This window comes from Carassius carassius, chromosome 14 (genome assembly GCF_963082965.1).
Source record: "Carassius carassius chromosome 14, fCarCar2.1, whole genome shotgun sequence".
Taxonomy (NCBI): Eukaryota; Metazoa; Chordata; class Actinopteri; order Cypriniformes; family Cyprinidae; genus Carassius; species Carassius carassius.
This window is the reverse complement of record NC_081768.1, coordinates 7,402,201-7,425,078: the sequence shown is the minus strand read 5'-3', so window position 1 is coordinate 7,425,078 and position 22,878 is coordinate 7,402,201. Positions and strand designations below refer to the sequence as shown.

The 22,878-nt window shown below is 35.6% G+C and overlaps 1 protein-coding gene across 4 annotated transcripts in view; it reads left to right on the top strand.

Moving 5' to 3' along the window:
- Positions 1-22,878, top strand: part of LOC132156820 (adhesion G protein-coupled receptor B3-like) — a 164,031-nt gene that overhangs the window by 61,987 nt on the left and 79,166 nt on the right. For 2 of the 4 annotated variants that reach the window (XM_059565856.1, XM_059565855.1), the window contains exons 3-4: positions 17,725-17,835; positions 20,966-21,127. The exons of 1 other annotated variant lie outside the window; for it this stretch is intronic. In XM_059565856.1, the coding sequence (XP_059421839.1) occupies positions 17,725-17,835; positions 20,966-21,127 (273 nt within the window). The remainder of the gene's footprint in view (positions 1-17,724; positions 17,836-20,965; positions 21,128-22,878) is intronic. One more of the 4 variants, XM_059565857.1, reaches the window with a different exon arrangement.

The following is a 22,878-nucleotide window of genomic DNA, read 5'->3' as shown; positions in this document are numbered from 1 at the left end:
AAAATAATTTTACCTCTGAATTTATTCAATAAGAAATTGCTATACGTATTAAAACAAGTCGTCTCTTGCATGGTACCTTATTTGTACATCATAGAAATATGTCCTAGAAAGCCACAGAGTGAATATTTCATGTCCTGCTGATTCGTGCAAGGTGTGTGTGTCTGATTGTGTGTGTGTTTGGGGTGGGAGTGAAAGCAGCACTGATAGAATTTTAATAACTCTAGAGTATTGCTGTTTTCAGCTAGAGCTGCATAGCTCATAGTGGCTACATGAGTCACTTTTTGTTTGTTCATAAACCTATGGATACACACGCACGCACACACATGCACACACACTCCTGGAATATCTGCACTGTTAACATAGCAATAGCAAATCTAAGTAACCCCTCTAGGCAAACGGACCTATATGTTTTGTTATGTTATATCTGTGCTAATATCTGTTGCGAATTGCAACATGCAACACTATTCAGATAGCATTCGTTTTCAGTTGCAGTTGCATGTATTCACATAAGTCTGATTTCATGTACTGGTTTGGTTGAGATTGAAGTATCTGTCGTTTTTATTAAATGCAAAGACAATGAAAAACAAAGACAATTCTGTCATCATTTATTCACCCTTGTGTTGTATTAAAACTGTAAGACTGTCAGTGTTCTGTGGAACGCAAAATAATTATTGTTTGAATGCATATGTGGGCGTTAGCGAAGGTCACATGCTCTGAATGCATCATAAAACCCATTGTAATCAACATATGCACTAATTTCTGAAGGATCATGTGTTATCGAAGACTAGAGTTATGGGTGCTGAAAACTCAGCTTTGCCATCACATGAATAATTTTTCACATTAAAATGTATTAAAAAAGAAAACAAAGATTTTAGTATATTATGATATACACCAAAAATCTACACTAGTTTTTACAAATGAGAAACTTTTGAAACCTCATATTTAGCTCTCTTCCAGAAGTTACAGATTATATTGTATCGGTAAAAAAAAAAAAAAGCATTTTAATGAAACTGGTCTATAGTGTGGGTCGTTTTTGTTTCAAAATGATAGCAATTTAATATTTTCACCTATTCCTGTTCTCAATTGATGAAGATGTTTATTTATTTTCTAATGAAAGTAATGATCTGAATAACATGCTGTGAAGCGTGCTGTTTTAATGTTGTTTTTTTAATTGCTTCAAAGATTGAATGTGTTTCCAGGGGTAATAATCTTAATAGCTCTAATGATAACTCACCATTAGTTTATTTTAGCCAAAACATGGCACAGACAATCAGAGTGGAATATAATCTGCAAAATTAGAGAAATCTTTCTTGATGGCAATATGAAATAATAATGTTTTACAAAACATTAATGAGAATCGCATTATTAAAGTTAATAAAATTTCAAAATGCAAGCTATAATTGACTCATAGCCAGCAATTAGGATGAGTGTAGGAATGATTCAAAGCTTATATACTGCCAGTCAAAAGTTAGAATAAATTGGAATAATTTAGAATATAGATGTGTCTTATGCTTACCAAGGGTGCAAATATTTGATCAAAAATACATTATTATTGCATTTTAAATGAATTTTCAGCAGCCATTACTTCAGCCTTAAGTGTCACGTGATCCTTTGGAAATATTAAATATGCTGATTTTATGATAGATTTAAATACAAAGAGAAGAAATACATACTTATATGGACCAAGGAGACATTAACAAGTTTCAAAAGATATCTCATTCAAATAAATTCAGTTTTTTGAACTTTATATTAATCAAAGAACCATGGACAAAAGTATACGTTTCCACAAATATATTAAGCAGAAAAAAAATCAATATTGAAAATAATATAAGCAAACCATTTTAGTGAACTTTTTATGTCCTTAAGTGTGATATTGTCCCCTCTAATGAATTTGCATCTGTACATTATGGCCAGGAAGGCCCTCACAGCTGTCTTCCCAATGTTCTTTGCCCTTGTCTCAAGCGTCTCTTTGAATTATGGATTGAGTAAAGCATATTTGCCTTAACATGAGCTTTATCAATGAGCCAAGCTGAGTCTGGCACTGGATCTCTTCCTCATGGTTGCCTCTTGCATACGAAAAAATTTTCTCTTTGTCTGCTAGATCAAGAATGGTGGTCAGCAATTGTTGAATTTGCCGGTGTAATGCAGGTGACAGGAGCAGCACTGCAGTGGGAATATGAGTTATGGGAGTTCCATCAGTCAGGGTACTTTAGGAATTGTGCTCTTATAATAGTGTGTGGCCATTACAGAGGCCTTTATTCTGAGTGCACGAGCCAGGTCCATTAAATGGGGGCTTTCTGTCTGTCCATTCCTTTCTAACTGCTGCTTTTTAAGATCTATACATCTGTGCTCATTACTCAAAGCCACAGGTAAAGTCTACATTAAAGGTGGCAAAAAAAAAAAAATGTGGCATGTTTTTCACATGACAGATGCAACTCCTGGCATGGACACTTTGGTCTAGGCAGTAGCCATTAAGGAATATTAAGGGCTTGAAATGGTTGATTTGCTGGTGGCTTATGCTAAATTCGAGAAGCCTGTCCCTTGAAGTCTGTGACATTACAGGAGAAGACAGTGCATATTCATTGATGTGTCAATCACAAGATCAGTTCAGCACTGGAAAACCTAGTGGTCACCAAAGCGTTTAATTGTGTAACCTCAGATAAACCCACTACAGTACATTCTTCTAATATGGTGAGAAAAATACACGATAATACATACAGTATTATGCTTTTGAATTGATTAAAAAGGATATTTGGATATCTGTATTTACACTAAATGTAACCTAACATTCGAAAGTAATAGGATTTTTCTTAATTATTACTTTACTCAGCAATGACAAATGTAATTGTTCAAAAGTGATATTTACAATGCTACAAATGATTTCTATTTCAAATAATTTTTTTTGTCATCAAAAAAAAAAAAGAAAGTATCACAGTTTTCACAAAAATACTTAAGCAGTGCAGTTGCCAGCACTGATAATAATAAATGTTTTTGAGCAACACATCAGCATGTTCAAATGATTTGTGAAGGATCATGCAACACTGAAGACTGAAATAATGATGCTAAAAATATATTTTAAATTGTAATAATATCTCACATTATTATGGTCTTACTATTATATATATATATATAATAACATAAAAAAATAACCTCAAACTATTGAACGGTATATTTATTGAGATTTCACAATATAAATATGGTAAACAAGTTAATTAAATAAATAAGTGGGAATAAGGCAGATATTCTGTTCCCAATGTTAACTCTAGTATTTATTTATTTATGCATGCATGCATGCTATGTATATTATTCGTTTATTTTCTGTTTCTGTCAAAATATTATATTCATTTTCAGAATCGTGTGGCTTATTTCTCCCATTTAGTGAAAGGATAACAGCCATGGTGTTGAGGTAATTGAGGCATCAGTGGTTCAGAGTTTTTAGTGGGTAAAGGCACTTGCTAATGAATTTGTGTGCATGATATACTGATTCACATCATAGGGAGCTAGGTAGTGGAATGAGACACAGCCTTAAAATTATCCCTCTTCAGTGTCGACTGGAGTTCTGCAGGTTGGGCAGCCGACCAGCAATTATGCATGGACTATTTGCTATATCGATTGTAAATTAAGTAGTAATCAGCTCATACATTAAATGATTCATGCACGCTTAACTCTTGTTCACTAGTTGTGCAGATAAAAGTTACACCTATCAAATATATATGCATCTTTTGGTATCTTGTTCTTTTCATCTAGACAGTAGTGCAATATCTTCATTCAATGATTCAACAGCAAGCTTGAATAATGCAGAGAGAGAGATTGAAAGCTCTGTCTTGTTTTGTTTAACTATGATTAAGGGTTTGGTATATTTTTGCAGATTTTTATGCATTCAGTGTTTTCAGAGCTCAAAATCACATAAAGCCTTCATTTGCTGTGCAAAACAGTCACTCACAGCTGATCAGATTCCGTGGGAGGTTCAGAAACTGCAGGTCACATTTGTGGATGCCCTCGCAGACTGTTACCCACAACGCACCATTTTGCTTAGCAGTAGCAGTAGACAAGAAAATATGTTGTGCGATACTCACAAACAAGAGAGGTGAGGTGGCATTTTGTGAGAGAATGAGAACGGCAAGTGAACAAAGCTGTAAAACCTGATATTGCATAGCCCAAAAATATGTGAACAAATCAAATATAGCTGTTATCTGCATAAATATTAGGCTAGCCTATAACTAGGATTTGACATCATGAAAGCGTATCTTCTGTAGCTTGTAGATCATATAGCTACTAATTAGCAGTGACAAAGTTATGGTTTTGATTCCCTCAATGCAGACCTGGAATGCACTGTGAAATGTCCACCAAATGACTACATGTAAATGCTAACGAAAACATAACTTTTGACTTTTGACTATTGACTTTGCACAGGACACATTTTACTTTGTGACCTAAAATGTCTTTTAAAAAAAAATATTAAGAGCATTTGAAGTGGAATCGTATTTGACGAATGCTAAGTGAAATGAACCTATTATGAATTTCTTGTTACATAAGAGATCATTTATGCTTCTTGCACGCATAATCTTCTTAACATTCGGCTCTTTCGTGATCACTACCATTAGCAGGCTGATCTGGCAAGCTCATTCATTGCTCATGCTCAGCATCAATAAACTGCCTGAGCACAATGCATGCACCTTCCACAAACAAAAAAAAGTTCAATACAGCCCAGTAATAACAGATCTCATTTTATTTTATCTATAAAACTGCAGCTTGAATAGTGGAAAAAATATTAAGGGATGGAGATATGTGACCGCAATTATGAGCAATGCACAGACCTGTTGTTAAAGCTGTGTTATCCATGCTTTCTGAAGGTGTTTTATCTTTTTATGAAATACCAGCTTTTCAGAGAATCCTTTGTTAATTAGTATTTCGATGAAAACTAGTCTCTGAGAATTAACAGACTACATAATGGTATCATGACATTTTAACATAATCCCAAGCAGTTGCCTGAGCTGCGGGGTCTATTCAGCCGCTCTAATGATTCCATTGCGCATTCATGAGCTTCGTCTATAATAAATCTGGCTGATTTATTTTGTGTGAATGTTTTAGGCACCTAAGTGAGGAGAAATGAAAATACTGAAAGCTGCGTATTTGCGCTGCAGCTTATGGCCTCATTGACGTGCACTAGGCTGTAAGAACCCCCCGATGGGCTGCATTCAAATGCACTTGTTTATTTTGTCAGAAAAACAGAATCGGGCCACGGCTCTCCCTGGCAGCCTGTGACGGAACTGGCATTGGGCGGTCTGAACTGTGTGTGGGTGTGTGGATATTTAAGATCATGTAGGCCTATGTGTGTCTCTCTCAGCAACAGGGCTTCTTCAGCAGCATGGCTTAGACAACTTGAGAGTGCCATCTAGGTGCTGTATGTGGTACTGGCAGATGAGATCACTGGGAATGTTTTACCAGGCTTGGATCTCTGAACAGACTCCAAACTCAACAATACTATTTACAATGCTGGTAAATAGCTGATAAAAGGATGTGATCACTATTAATGAATACATAATTGATCTATGTATAATTATATGTATGTTATCTATTTAACTATAATATATGTCTATTTATTTGGACAGAAAACATGTTTGTAACAACTTATTTTATGTATTAGATTTTCATTTCTTATACTGTATGTCAAGGAGAACGAGCACTTCTAAGGGACGAGATTCTCGCTGTGTCCAAAATTAAATTATTTCCTACTATATAGTATGCAAAAAACAGTACAGCAATAGACTAGTTCACATCCAAATACTGGTATTTAAAAAAAAAAAAAAAACACGGATGCGAAAGGTTTTAAAGTCTGCATTCGATGGATGCTTTATTATCCCATGATGCCATGGGAGAGGATTTGTAAATAGCAGTTAGTAAGTTGGTAGGTCACGTGACAACTTGGTGGATGTAGTACATTTGAATTTAATTTATATTACACATATTTATACTATACAGAAAGTACTCTTTTAACACTTGCGAAGGTACTTAGACAGTATGCACCATTTATCTAGGCACCATTAATATTACTGGTGTTCCTAATTCTTACACAAATGGATCAACACTCAGACTACTTTGTTTTAGTAATCTGCTGTTAACTACAGGAGCACAGATGGGCGAGTTTGGGGCATATTTTTCTGCCTTCCTGCTTAGATTGTGTGTGTGACTTTTTGGTCATGAGTGATATAAAAATGATTTTGCTGTTAGCTGGGACATACTAAGACCTGATATTGGAAATGTAAAGTCATTGAGCTATGAAACAGGGCCTATCTTTTATTTCACTCCGGCCACCATCATTATAATGCCCAGTGTGCTGTGTAAAATCTGAGTTATGGGAGATGCTGCATTCTGTAAAAAGAGGCTTTAACAATTACATGCTTGATTCACCAGATTATGCTGCTAATACACTCCTCTGAAATTGGCGTTACCCATAACACGGCTTTCATCATCCAAACAAAACAACATTCCGGTAAAGCCAGCACTCTTTGCAATCAACTCCATTCATTTCTCTGTGAAGTCTGAAAAGTGCAAGCCATGTTGGATTGATGTTGGTTGCCATCGTGCTTCAAAGCGTATGCCAGAATGCACCCAGCTTACACAGAAAGGTCGAGATGTGGCTTTTCATTGCTTTAAATTGGGGGACTTTTTGCCGTTGGGTAGAACCTCTTACTAGCTGTATGCTGGACGGAGTTACATGATGAGATGACTAGCTCAGATCAGGGTTGTTGGAGACTGGGGGTGGGCAGGAAAGAGGAGACTAATTTCATGCAAGGTTACACACATCAGTAGTCAGACAGTCAGTTTCCTTGACTATCAGAGCACTCAAGCAGGATGTTTCACTTCTGGAGAGATAGTAAGATAAAGTTGTGCCTAAAGTGTAAGCTGTGTGTGAAGTGGGTTAGAGGATTACTGAACACTTCACTTAAATACTGTCATTTACTCACCCCACGTACGATTTTCTTTCTTCTGTGGAACAGAAATGTTACATTCTAGCTGCTATTTTATTTGTAAGTGGAAGAGGATTGAATTGGTCAAGCTCTGAAATGTATCATGAAAATGTAGTCCTTTTAACAATTTACACACTACAGTCCAAGCCTTCTGAAGGTGTATGATAGCTTTATGTGAGAAATAGATTGCAAAAATTGTAGTCTATTTCAAAGCATCAGTGATGGAAAAGTGCATTCTTCAAAAATTCAGTTTTATATATATATATATAAACATTTTGAAATGTCTTTACTATCACTTTTGATCAATTATTCTTGCATTTTTTAATAATACATTTTCACTGACCCAAAACTCTTGAACGGTAGGCTAGTGGATGCAGTTAAAGAAACTTTTATTGTAAATATATTTAGGTCTATAATTCTTTCAGCAATAGGGAGTGTATGAGTTTAATGTTTAATGTTTAAAGTTTAATTAAATCATAAAAAAAGTAAAATGAAAATAAGTCATTTTAAAACAGCATCAATCAAAATAACCACTTACAAAAAAAAAAAAATAATAATATTTGTTGACCTGCATGTAATGTGACCATTAACCAATGTAACATGCAAATGTGATACTTAAGTTTTAAAACATATTTTATTTCAAAATATCAGTAAATTACACAATGACAGTTCAAATAAAATAAATGTGTTCATCAATCATCAGTAGTTGGTGCTATATTGTAATACTTCTTTTTTTTCTTCTTTTTTTGGTATGATTTATTAATTACATTTTCACAACAGCAAAAAAATAAGCAAAAGGGAAAAAAGGGAGAAAAAAATCACCAGGAAAGAAAATAAATAATAATTAGGCAAAAATATAACATGCATACCCTCACCCAAACCACAGGTTAAGAGCAGTGTCCAGTATTATACAGATAAACTGTATGTAACATATCATACAAACATAAATTAAAAATGTAACCATTAATTAGTCCAGGAAGTTGAGGGTGGTAACTGGAATAACAAACTAGGGGAAAAGGAAGGAGTGAAAAAAAGAAAAAAAGGGGGGTATTTTTACTTGCAGCAAATGTGTTGTGCCTATATAGTGCTTATCTGGTATATGTTCAGACTAATAATGTGGTGCAAAATGAGAAACAATATGAATAATTTGTTGCTATTGTGTGAATAATAGGTAATCAATAAAAAAGCAACTATTACATTTTTGGAGTCTGATTACATAATCCAGATTACATGTAATCAGTTTCTACCCATCTTTGACTGCATACAGTATGTTATTGTTATATGTTTTTTGACCTACAAAGCATTATATGTATTTCATTTAGGATGTTGTCTTATAAGGCAGATTCCTATGCAGGCGGCAGGCAGCTCACTAGGTTTTGGAAGCAAGCCTGGGTGTGGATCTGTCCTTTAAAAGGTCTGTGTGCTTGGAGGAAACTGTGTGTTAGTGTTATATTGAAACAATATGAGGATGCAGGGTTTGTTGACTGGCAGGCCATTTGTCATTTGAACCGTATGATTTTTCTCACCTCCCTCCTCGACAGAAGGTCAGTGCCCATATGCTTTATTACTGTTATTATCATTGGCGAAATGAAATATTCACATGATAAGCTGAACTTAATGGATCATTGCGTGACGCTCCCTTAGACTGCAATTAATACTGCTCGCGTTTTGCAGCTATTTTTTTAGTAATTTGTCTGTTCTGAAATATTCTTGATATTGATGCCTTGAGAAATCTTTCGAGCAACCATGAATCTCATCTCCTCACCACAGCAGTTTTGTAATGATTGTATTTCAGCTCGCTTATTTGGCTTAAATCCCCGTGTCCCCAGCGTGGAGCATCAGCTCTATACAGTGAGCATTTTGGCTGAATTGAATGTGATTGCCAAAAGCAAGAGCAGTGGGCGGACAGTTCCAGTCTGAAAAAAAATGTCCTCCTACCTTATGCTGTAACCCTTTCGAAAAGAATCGCTGAGTTATTTTGAAAAAGCTTTTCCACTTAAATCAAGGCCGAGCACAATTGCTCACCACAAAAGAGGCCTGAAATCTTTCAGAAGCTCTGAAAGTACATATAATGTACGACGACTAGTGGAGGAAAGAGGTGCAAACCTGTTTCTGAAAGAGCCATTCTCGTCATGATTCACTCGCCATTAAATAATTCCAGGTGCATGGTGCAGGTGGGTTAACCAGTTAGAAGTGTGTGTCCGAAAAATGAGGTTTGTTTCTGTCTGTGGTGGTGGTTCCACGGTGCGACATTTGTGATGGGGTGGGAGGGTAAATTGCTTGTCTTGAAAGAACTGAAAGTGATGTACGAGGCACAGCTTTGAAAGGTTCTTTAAGGCACTGATAAATCTCTGTCTTCCCATCTGGCTGCTTTTAATCTGAGGTAGATGCCGGAGCACGAACGTTTCCCTTTTCTTTGCGTTGACAGGCCGGTTTACGCGAGAGTCGGTGAGTACTGCCTCGCATTCACTGCGGTAGACAAAATGGTTCCTTTAGAGAGAGGTTTATTTTGGCGCAAGGGCTATTAAAAATAGATAAACCTATAAGCAAGACCTACAACCCAGACATTGGGTAATCAGTTGTATTTTCTGACGGGAAAAAGGTTTGATTATGCACAAGGCCGCTGGCACAACCCAAGAATTTGTTTCAGCAAAACTTTAAGGCACCTATCAGTACTTTCTGAATTGCTGAAACTTAGGGAAATCCCTTCTAATATAAAACCGCAAAGTTTACATTACCAAAAGGATATTTTTTTTCAATTACCCTGGAAAGAAGCTATAACTGGAAAGAAGCTATAATCAAAACAGTTGTTGGGTACCCTGTTTTCACTGACTGGACATGTTCGATCTGCATTGCAAGTCTTGTTTAAGCAGTCTGGTACAATTTTTCAACAAACCTTGATGAACTCTGACAAATTGAATGAAAGTAACTAAACGCATGTATAAGCTCTCACAGTGCTTCAACCTCCTCCATTTTGGCAATTACTGTAGAGGCATTTGAAATGTTGGTTTGAAACTTTTGTCAGAGCTAACACGTATCTTATTAGCAGTCTGTTGATGTAAAATACAGTAGAAGCTGCTGCTTTTTGGATGGAAACTTTGATGAGACTGTCCATGTCTCACACCTCCCCCTCAAGCCTGACACGAGTGTGTTTCTCTTTGAGAGAAAGAGAAACTATGAGAGCAGTGTATGATGTGGGTAGTAGTGATAGAGTTGAAGTTGCCCACTGGTTTTGCTCAGTTATGTTGGCATGCTCACATGCATTATTCAATATTTTCCTGTTGGAATTTCATAAGGAAAATTGTATAAGATTTTCTCACCTCCTCTCTACATTAAGTAATGTGTGCAGTAATAACATTACCACTGTACAAATTTATCATTTTATTTAATTTTATTTTATTTTCAACAATGAATCTAATTTGGTTAATTGTTTCTGATTTGGACACCATTTTTTTTAGGTTTTCTGACAATGTTATTTATTTATTTATTTAATTGTAAGCGTTAATTTAGTCTTATTAAATTACATTTTATACACATTTTTAGGTTTTCTAACTATTTTATTTCATTTATCTTCTATGGTTTTTATGGTCATATTCAGTTATATTTTGGACTCAAATTTGTAGGTTTTCTAACTGTTTTTTCTGAAAAAAAAGTATTTTTCCATCGCAGTGCTAGAGATTTGTGTTTCAGTTGTGCTGTTTAAGTATCGACTTTTATTTCTGAAGTTTCCTTCCTTTTCTTAAGACAATTAAAAGCTAAAAGACCAGGAGGCCACAGAGCAAAATATAGAGCTATAAAAACCATATGGCATAATTTACCATAATTTGGTGAAAGAAATGTGACTATTGGTATATTAATTTCAACACACATCTCCTTTTGCTCTCAATTAAATCTCAACGTCTTATTGTTCCCTGGGAGAAACAATTCAGATATTAAATATAATTTTTTTTCTCTTTCATTGGAAATTTTGCGCTTATTTCTCTCATCCAGAGAAATCCTGAATTTGAACTACCAGGGCTGCCATCTTCTCAAAGTAAATCAACACAACAGCTGCGAGGTGAAATCATAATTATAAAAAGGACACTGAGTTACAGAGTCCAAGATCAAATTCAGACTTGTATTGTTATGTATTATGCATAAATTTGCCTTAGTACAAGAACAAGTCATGTAGCCACGTCTGGGCTGTCACTGTTTGTAGCTGTAACCATGTTGTCAGTAAATATTTCATAAAATAATGGACTGCATTGAATTTCACAAGGTCCTGTTTATGCCTCTGGTCTGCCGTTAAGCACCTCTTGCCCTAGTAAAATCATTCACAGAGGGTATTCTCAATAGCAAGAGCTTTTGGTGTGTTTTGCAAGATTACAGAGTGCAGAAGCAACCTTTTGAAACATCCAACTGACACTCTCCCTCTCTCTGGATCATTATCTTGTGTGAACATTCATCACTTCCCTCATTTTGTGCGGGATTTCAACATCATCATAATTTAAAAGGCTTTCTGTGCTTTGAATGTGTATGTTTCTCCTTCATGTATGACACTGGGAATGGATCTCGAGGCCTTTATGTATCTTTTTCATGTTATTTTCTCTTCGTTTTTCCATCGGGTCTCCTGCTCGCTTTTCTCTCCCCACCTCATCCACTTTCTCTTGTTCTGGGTGTTTGGATAGAACACCATCACTTCTTTTTTTTTGTTTTTTTGTTTTGTCATAACAAGCCTACATATAATTTAGCTGCTCTTTAGCCACGGCACAGAAAGCAAGCTGGAGTCTGAATCACTTGGGTGAATCCCTTTAGACAGCATGTCCCCTATTTTTCAAGTCATTGTCAGAGTAAAGAGCAGAGCAATCCATTCCCATCGAGTGTGGATAGAGGGCCAGCATATAGATAGCTGTCTGCTTGGACTGTAATAAAGATAGCATGGATGCCATCTATCATGAGTAGCTACTTTGGAAGACGGCACAAAATTCTTGCTGTTCCAGCATCAAAAGCTGAACATTTGGGCTGAGCTTCATGCCTATGGTTCATGTTTGATCACCACAGCTACTGTGGACCACTGGCTTTGTTCTGATGGCACCCGTACTGAACCTCCGATGGAACAAAGGACAGTGGTGGCTGCAGCTGATATTTCTTGAACCATAAATCAAGCGAGGACTGTTTCTTTTTTTTTTTTTTTTTATTGTAGCCCTGCATCATCTCACAGGATGTTTTTCTTGGTAGTTCAAGACCTCGAGAGCTCTGCACTTCTTTATATCAAGGCGAAAGCAGCACATAGTTCACTCCAAACAAGCATAAAAATAAATAAAGATCAGTGTAAGTAATAACTGTGCTAAGGGTGAAATGATGTTTGTTTCTTCAACTGTTGGAACTTATATCGCAAGCTCTTGATTTTTATTAAAACAAGTAGAGCTATATGCAGGCCACATTAAAATTGTCTCTGGAAATTTTAATCTGCGTCCATTATTAACTTCTACAACAAAGATTTACAATGATAAACAAGATACATATAGGGACAAGGTTAAAATCTTGTACAAAAAAATATAAAGTAGCATGTATGCCTAAAATAACAATTATTGTTAAAGTATTTAAATTATGATTGTATTGAAGTATGATGTATGATGTATGAAGTATTAGGGCCCTATCATACACCCGGCGCAATGCGATGCAAGGCGCAGCGCAAGTCTGTTACCTAGTTTCAGTCCAGCGCCGTTCTCATTTTCCCATCCAGCACCACGTCGTTTAATTAGCAAATGCATTTGCGGCCATTTGTGCGCCCATGGGTGTGGTGGTCTAAAAAAGAGGTGTGTTCAGGCGCATTGCTATTTTAGGGAGCTGAAAATAGACTTTGCCATAGACCAACTAAAATCTGGTCTAAAGTCTAAAGTCAATGGCGCAATATTTTTTTGTTATTAAAAGAGCACGTTGGTAGAAAATGCGCCTCTGGGTGGGTCCACAGTGCGCGTTGACTTTGCTTATTACACACAGGGATGCACATCACACAAACATGCCAAATATATAAAAACAAAAGGATTACAGTGTAAAAGAATATTATTGTGTAGGCTACATAAATATGAAAATGTAACGATGGGGAGTCATTGCGTGTATTAGAATTATACCTATTTGCAATTCAGCCTATTACTAATTATAATGATGAATGAAATTGGTGAATTAATTGAACAATCATGCCAATACACACACATATATATTAACTGACTCATCGCGCAGAGCTTTGGTGGATTCCTGCTTGTCCCATAGATGATCTGCTTGCACGCTTTATCTTCGCGCATGAGCAGATTGGTTTCTTCGCCTGAGAAGCGTTCAGCTTTTCCACCATGTAAATAGCAATCTGCCAGGCACGAGCTTTCTTAAAGGGAATGGGAGATGACACTCTGATTGGTCTATTGAACGTTACGCCCATTACTCATTAAGAGAACAGGGACAACCCATTCCAAAAATGCGCCCGGACCGTTTTTTCGTCGTTAGAATAGCAAAAGTGGATTAGGACAGCCCTGAGTGCACCTGTGCCATTGCGCTTTACACTTTGCATTTAGATCGTTAAAATAGGGCCTTTAAAGTAATTAAACATAACAATATATTTTTAAACAAAAATAATCTCCATGAGCAAAACTTTATTTATTTACTTATGACTGAAATTGCATATTATATTTCCCAAAATAAAACTTTTCATTTATAATCCAACAATGATACACCAATGTTTTTACTTTTTAAGGTTATCTGCAAGTTATACTTGGTTACCAAGGAGACAGCAGTGTCAGTAACAAACATCTTGAGATGAAATATGAGAAATGTGAGGTGTGAAGACAACAAAGGAAAAGCAAAGTAAATATCGCTTGTGAACAGATTTTTGTCATTTGTAGTGAGGCTGTAATTTTGACAAATCATGATAAAGTGTGAAAAAAAAGCTTTTTTAGGACACATGGAGCACTAGCTATGAACAAAGGATTGGCAATTTAATAATTAAAAAATAAATAAATAAATAAATAAATAAAATAATTTCCACCACAAAATGAACGGTGACTTGGTTTGAGCACAAAAAAAGACCAAAATTTTCCATGACATATTTATCCACTGTTACTAGGCACAGTAAACAAACTAGTGCGAATGTGAAAAGTATGTTTTTTTTAGAGAGTCATTTTGACGGGGTCAAAGGGTGCCCATATTTGAAACACCCTTATTTGTAGTGAACAGTTCTGTCTAACAGATGGACTCTCTCAGAGCAAAGGTCTCATGCTCGTTCACACCGACTAAAGAGCTCTGTATTCTTCACAGTATTCTTCACACTTCAAACCTCACAGCTGCTTTGATTACAGCTTTCAGTAGCACCTCTTGTTGATGTTGGGGACGTGTTTGATGACCTCTTCATCAGTTGGGTGATATTTGTGATTTAAGCTCCGTGATTTTGACCCTTGACCTCTGCTGCACTCACTGTAAACTCACAAAAATGTTACAAAACTGTCCTCACTTGATTTCCAAACAGACACATATTATGAACCTTTATAATCTTTAAATAAATAGCGGTACTCATAGGCAATGCATGAACTCATGTGACCCATTAGTTGGTCTGGAAAAAAAATGTCATAATGTAGATCTTGTAATCTGTTAGTTGAAATGAGTTACAAAGAAATTAAATGTTACAGTATAACTGCAAACACAGCTCTCAATCATAATGATTATAATAATGAATGTATGCCTTTATTTATTTGTGCATTGTTTTACAATTTAGCAAAAGAGTGTTAACATTAAATAACAACCTCTATTAAAATACTGCTAATCATCCACATAAGTGATATTTGCTATATGCGAATGACTATTAGCATAATTTTCTTGACATTTCACTGACGTATAACTGTTTGATGATGGAAAGTAAAATACCATGGATTTACACTAATGAATCCCTTTTTAAATAGTTATTTTAATTTTTTTTATATATATATATTTCTCCCCCTCTCTTTCTCTGACTCACTGTTGCCATGGACACGTTCTATTGTAGAAGTGATGCTAAAGGATTCATTAGAGAGTCTGTAGAGAGTTTGGTAATCTTCCATCGAACAATTGAGACTCAGTCAATGTAGCCTGATATAGCTTACTGTCTCTAACGTGAATGTCTCTTTTTGTTGACATGGATGCATTCTCTCTGATACTGATAAGGGACAGTTCACTCAAAAAATGAAAATTGTTATGCTTTAATAATTGCTCATGTCGTTCCATACCTGTAGGGCTGTCTTTTGTGAAACACAAATAAGATATTTTGAGGGTCCGACGTAGTATTGGAAACCATTGATTTTCATTGTAGAAAGAAAGTCATGCAGTTTTGGAAAGAGATGATGGTGAGTGAATGATGACATACTTTTTTGATTAACTTAAGAGCTAGTTTCAATTTCCCATTCCCATTTTTACTCATGCGCTTCCCTTGTTGCACCCAGTGACATCAAGATTGCAGAGGTTATGATTGTAATTTTTAAATCTGTTCTTCACACAAAGATATATCGGAAAACTTTGAATATATAGCACAGGAGATTATGGACCACTTATTTTACTTTTATGATGTTTTTTTTTCATTTCAGAGCTTGACAGCACAGCAATGCTGGTATTCATTAAATTTTAACCTCTTGTGTTCCACAGAAGAAGAAAAAGTCACATAACATAATTAAATGATGACAGGATGTTTTTTGGGGGGCGAGATACACAATTAAAGCAATAGTCCAGGCAAAATGAAAATTTGATGAAAATACAAGATTTAGATTAGTTTGTTTCCTCATCGGAACAGATTTGAATAAATTTAACATTACCTCACTTGCTCACCAATGGATCTTCTGTAGTGAATGGGTGGCATTAGGATGAAAGTCCAAACAGCTGATTAAAACGTTTGTAAACACACAAAGGGCATTAACTTAAACCATTGCTTCTGGCCAAAATACGAGTCTATAATTTGTAATATGCTTCCTCCAGTGAAAAGGTGCATAAACTATTGTCCTCTCACATCAAAATCCACCCACATCTTTGTTTGGAACAGTTTGGGGCTTTTTTCATTTGTAAACAGTGCTTCATCTTTGCATATTTCTCTCCTGATAAGATGACTTTGTCACTATAGTAAAAAGCTGTATAATGGATAAAGGACTTTTTTATTTTAGCCGGAAGCAATGGTTTGAATTTAAAAACATCTTAATGATGGGTTTATTATAAACGCGCAGCTTTTTGCTTCACAAGATGTTAATTGATAGATTGAAGTCATGCAGAGTATTGTGCTGTTTTAATCAGCTGTTTGTCAGTGAATCACTACAGAGGATCCATTACTAAGCAAGTGATGTAATGCTACAATTCTCCAGATCTATGCCAATGAAGAATCAAACTCATTTATATCCTTTTTTTTTTTCAGGAATATTTTTAGCAAAACTTCATTTTTGGGTGAACATGCCAGGACTGAAGTAGACAAATGTATAAAATTCCTTATTTATTATCCCTACACACATTCCCACTTGTAACATCTTCAAATGCAGTTCCAGTGTGGCATAGTGGCAGAGAAATAAAAATGTGTTGCTTGAGGACAGCCCCTTGCAACCTATGCTAACAATATTTTTGTGACTTATGTTGCAGTGTGGCATTGCTATACTTTTAGCAGGCCTAAAGTCTTCCATAACTGCATTATACTCCGTGTAGCTTTTAAATACACAGCCTTTCACCTCAAAGCTTTGCTTCTCGCTGTTGTAACATCAAGGTTTCTGTATACTTATGGTCTTAAAAAAAAACTTGAAGTAAAATACATCGTTTCTTCTTTTACCTCTCACATCAATGAAGTAATTCCCAATTAGCAATGGAAGCATGGTTGTGTCTCATTGCTTTTAAACTGTTTCAACTCCATCTATGAAACATGCATTGAAAACAAGACTGCAACCCCCTAAAGATGCTTTGTACATGGATTGAGATAAGTAAAAATAGAAGGAAGTTTCAAAAAGCAGCTCATAGAGGGGAAACATGCAAGGCTTTTCAAATCAGGACACTGTTATTTGTTTCTAGTTTTAATTAATTAATTGATTATGATAAGAAGAAAGAGAAATTAGCCATGTTGTTGTGCTGAAAAGAGTGTAATTAATCCAAAATGAGTGATACACAGCTTAGCATACAATTGCGAGATAATTCATCTTTTGATATTCTGTTAGATATAACAGCACGTAATTCCTTTACTAATTCTTGGGTCTTAACTAACTAATTATTCCAAAAGCCTGGATCTGTTGCAGGCACTGTGGATCAATCTAGCATGTCCATGACACCCCCCTTCCCTCGCCACCCCTTTCCTTCCTCTGTGGCTTTCCAATGGCTTACACATTTTCCTTTCTTTTTTTTTAATCCTCTCTTTCTTTTTTGTTTGTTTTCGGGAGGGGAGGGGTGGAGGTTAATTCAACGTCTTGTTAAAAAGCCAATGTAAGTTGATTTTGCATGTGTTTCTATGTGTCATAGCTGTGCTTCTAAGCTCAATTAATGCTCCCAGCTCACCACTGATAAACCGTTCTGTGCACTGTTCTTTGCTTTCCTAGAAAGGCTAAGGCAAAAGACAAGAATGACAAGTTAAATAAAGCTGTCCATGTGTGATATACTTTTATTTTGTTTTAAAGCCATGTACTGCGAGCCACCTCTAAGTTCCAGAATTGTGCTAAGCTCTTTTTTTCCCTTTTCTCTCTCTCTTTCTGAAGATTTTGTATCAAAGCCTAGTTTTCATGAACCTCTATTCTGTCCCTAGAATATGGAATGATCGGAGAACATACTGTAAAAAGTCAGCGGCCAAGATCAGTACATGACACAAAGGGCCTACAGGAACGAGATGAATCTGCTAAATTTATGGCACAAACTGGTAATACAATAGTTATGCTTCTTTCCTTTCCTATGTAAACTAAACTTAATTTTCATCTTAAGTCACTTGCATGCTATATCTTCTGTACTGCACCTTTAAGTGACAATGTTTATTTATCATATTTATTTTTTGTCCCTCTTCCACTTGGTTAATGCGTTGAGGAAAAACGAAAGAATTGGCCATTTCTGCAAACTGACACCATACTCAATTGGGCTTCTGGTTTCTATTTGTTTTTGACAGTTTTTATGACTTTTTTTAAGCACTAAAAGCAATAAATATAACCCAGACTGGTTAAACCTGAGATTAATTGCATGGCCATTAAATGGTTAACATTTAACAGTAAACATCTGTGGTTATCCAGCTGTTTAGAGATAAAATAACCCTGATATATTACCTTTTAAAGTGCCAAAAAAACAAGGCCTGTAGAAACCTGAAGATGTTTCTCTTTCTTTTCTTCGCTTTAATTTCTCTGTTTTTCTGTTTCTTTCTCTTTCATTTGTTTCCTGCATGAACTTTATATGATATGTAGCTATTATGGGGAGGATGTTTAAGTTTTGCACCTTTTTGTATATTTGTGACATTTGTGTAGCACTTAACATCGTTTAAGTTGCAAATCATTGTGCATACTAAACCTTAACAACTTTGTTTCCATTCCAATTGGTCTTTTATGTGTTTATTTATTTCCATTTATAAATGAAAATCTGAACAGAATGTCATTCATCCTGCATTTAGTTTCTCATTTTCAGATTGTTGTTGTACCACTTCATCCAGTGTTGATCCACCTTTCAATCTAATCTAATCACTGAGAATGGCAGAGGAAATTGTCCATATGTACCCAAGGTCATTGCCAGTAGAATCTCTGGAAGTTAGTACAAACAAACCAATCTTGAGTCTACAAGCTACCAGAAAGTTGCATATATTTTGAGCATAAAAGCTTAAATTATTTAATTCTCATTAGACTTTAACTGAACTGTTTTAATGGGACTTGACTTAAAAATAATAAAAATAAATAAATAAAACCTAATGATTCTAATCATTTGTTGATTAATATTAAAACCATAAAAGTTTAATTTCAACTTTTTCCTTTGCATACTATCCCTTTATTCAGCATCACATGGCAATTGTATTGTTATATTATGGATATTGATAACGTGCTTTCAGGGAGACAGTTTTCTTGCTTATTAAATGTTTGGCAAATTCTCTGAAAATCAAATGTCTTATAAGTGCTTGGTCTGGCCATGCAATTGCTCATTGGGAATTACAGGCGATCCAGAGTGCATTGTTTAGTGAACAGATATAAAACACAAAGCTAAGCTCTATGTGTTTGCCAGAAAGCAGCCTATGCTTTTAAATTAACAATTAGAACAACTTTATATAGCAATCATATATTCTAACGCCAGCAAAGGATGCCAGTGATTGAATTGCCATTACAGTTGGTAAATCATAATGTTTCCAGTTCAGAACCATAATCAGATGGAACTTCTTACAGCTTTGGTTGTTTGGATTCAACATAAAAAACTCTTCCATCAAATGATTCTCAAATGTGACCAGCGCTACAGAAAATTGCTGTGATCTGCTGAATATGTCCTCTTTTTTCTTGACATTCTCCAATTCTAATTGATTTTGCTTCAAAGAGACAAAAAGCTTTAGCAAAAATCCAGGAGATCAGAGGGTCTAAATGAGTGAAGCACAGTCTAGACTGAGGGCCAGAGGTATTTTCTTCTGTGCAGCTGTAGTTAGTAGAAAACTAACTCTCTCATCAAAGATCATTCTCTAACTTTTAGAAGCCATGTTGCATGCATTCTGCATAGTTTATCATATTTTATATATTTCATCTATTAGTTTTGTTTGCCTTTTTTCAGTTTATTCCATCTAAATGGTTGCATGCATGATTTTTAAATATAAATATGAAGTTAAACCTTAGTATTTTAAGGATGCTAATATAATAAAAACTCCCATTATAATATCTAATTTGTGGCCACACAGTAACATGGATATGATCCTGCTTTGCATATGGATAAATGTATTAATCATTCATAAATCAGGGTTTTGAATGCTTTTATTTTGATCTGTCAATGGAATATTTTGATATATTTGTAGATTTTATTATATTTAATTACAATATCATAAAGTATATGGGCCATACCAGGACAAGTTTGCTCATTTGTGCTCCTGGAAATCTTCCTTTCTGCAGAGTTTAGCTGTCTGAAACCAAAGCTAGATGTCTTGCCTCCCAGTCAGACAGTGATTTAACTGACAGCATATCCGTATGAAGGTACTTCCTAAGGAAACCATGATGTCATGTCTAATGATCTAGAGCAAATTCAAGTGAGCTTAGAGATAATTGAATGAATATTTAATCCATATTTCTCAGCTGAAATGGAATCACAAGTTTTTAAGTTTTAAACTTTATCACCATAAGTTAAAAATATATATATTTATAAACTAAACTTTATTAAACAATTGCTCTGTCAGACATCATTTTTATTCCTTTAAACAAATGCACACAGAGGATCATGAGAAATAATTAGGGACAGTTCGCCCAAAAATGAAGCAGATATTACCTTCATGTCATGTCAAACCTGAATTGACTTTCTTCTGTAAAACCTAAAAGAAGATATTTTGAAAAATGCATGTTATACAGTGAAAGTCAGAAATATCAAGTGTTGTTCTGAAATGCATTTTATGGAAAAATTGGCAGAAACATTCTTTAATATGTTAGAAAGTCATGCAGATTTGAAATGACCTGATGGTGGCATTTTTGAGTGAACTTAGACATTATGTTAGCATTTGTCCAGCCTAGCTGTAACTCTAAACAAACTCATATAAACCAAGTTTATCAAGGATCTAAATTGATACGTGTTTTTGAGCTAATTTACTATTAGCAGGACCAGTGTTTCTGCTCCGGGACAACTGAGCCCTGAAAGTTATTCAGGCAGGATCATATCCAATATACTGTATAAGATGCTCCTTTTGAGCTTGTTCCAATTGCTCTTGGAGCCTTTAAGATTTACTGTGGCTTTTTAGTGTGTAACTCAGTAAGGCCCCTCCTGCTCCTACTGGCTCCACCCCCTCGGGGTGTCACATGACCATGTTACTGCTTTTAACTGGTGTCACCCTTCTCCTACAGGTGACCCTGGTGCTGAGGAGTGGTCCCAGTGGAGCTCTTGCTCAGTTACATGCGGTCAAGGGTCGCAGGTGCGAACAAGAACATGTGTCTCACCTTACGGATCACACTGCAGCGGCCCTTTAAGAGAATCCAGGGTGTGCAATAACACTGCCCTCTGCCCAGGTAGTGTTAGTCACAGACACTGGACTGTCCTTCAGAATCTGCATCTTTCATCATTCAGGGCAAGGAAATTGCTGTCATTATTTGTTTATTTGCCTTATTTGCTTCATATTATATTTTTTTCCCGTTAAATGTATTATTATTATTTTCACAATTATTAGTGATCTTTGTGTCTGCTCTGATTTTTTCCAATTGTGTATTTGGTCATTCATCTTGTCATGTGTTGGTTTTATGTTCCTCCTTCATTATTTTCATGTTCCTATTCTCAGTGTACTTAGCCGAGCGTTTTATATAATTCCAACACAAGCCTTAATCAAACACAAAGTGAAACTTGTCAGAAAAGTGTTTGTTGGTGCATGCAGAAAAACATTTAGAAGAAAGGGAAAAAGACTAATCTGTCCCCCTGTGGGCAGAAAAGCGACCTGAATTATCCTCTTGCTTTAAAATCTTTCATTACCGGAGGTATCGACCTTTAATTCATCATTTCCGGAGGTGCCATCTTAATGGAGATGGGCTCAATGATACATCAGCACCACTGAACTTGCTGTCACCGGCTAACTGAATTTTTATTTCAAGTAAAAGGGCGTGAAGAGAGGCTTGTTGTTTTTTTCCCTTCATCACAAGCTCTGAAAATGCAGTTCAGCTCTTTTAGGACTTTTGGTATCGGTAAATTAATGCTGTTTACATGTTACCTCGGCAGCATTGAACTTATGTCACAAGCTAACTGGATTTTTATTTTAAGTAAAAGGGCATGAAAAGAGACTTGTTTTGTTTACACCATTAGCTCTAAAATGGCAATTCAGCTCTTTTAAGACTTTTTATATGGGCAAATCAATGTGGTTTACACAGCATTATAGATACACACATGCTATCATAAGTTCACACAGGGAAATCATTATTGTTCGTTTTAATATTTTTGGTTTCTAAACAGTAATCTTATAAAAGTAACTAAGAAAATTTAACTTTTTTCTTACAGTCAAGGGAAGGATTTATGTATGTTGCTAATTAACTTTCCTGAACATAAACTTAAGCAACGTTAATGGAGCTGCTTTGCATCCAATATTAAAAATGGTGTTCACATTTGCAATTGAGTGCAGAATTGTTTAAACCAACTGAAAAAAAAGGCTTGTCGTCAGATCAGTTTGGTGCTGGAAAAGGCTTGAAGGCACATATAAATGACACAAGGCTAGACCAGAGCTTAAGGGATTGGAAATAAGACCACCATGTCTCTTGAATGCTCAAATAAAACCATTCATTCCCCCTCTGGACTAGCTTGAACAGCAGCCTAATTGAGCACAACATTGCTTTTCTTTTGAGGGCAACCCTTATTTACATCATTTTACTGTGTTATGCGGCAAAATAAAAGCATTTAGGAAAATAAGTTATGTACTAGTACACAAGACTTTCACACTACGGCCTGTATTTTATTGTTTGGGAATGTTTATATATTCGGCTGCATATATAGAGGAGTTAAACATAAAGATGTAACTCATCCCAGCTAATCCACGTTCCCTTATGGACATCTTTTGAGACAAATCAAACAGTGTGCTGGTTTTATGAGGGATTGAAAATGGGGCCTCAAATGAAATGCCTCAAATGGTTTTTGCTTCTTTTTTTATTTTTTACATTGAATATCAAGTGGCAATCCAACATAATACATTTTTAAAAAAATAATGATTTTGCTATTGCAACTGCACTGTTATGTAGTTAGTATTTAGAACCTATTCTTGGTCCACTTGTGTAAAACTACTCCT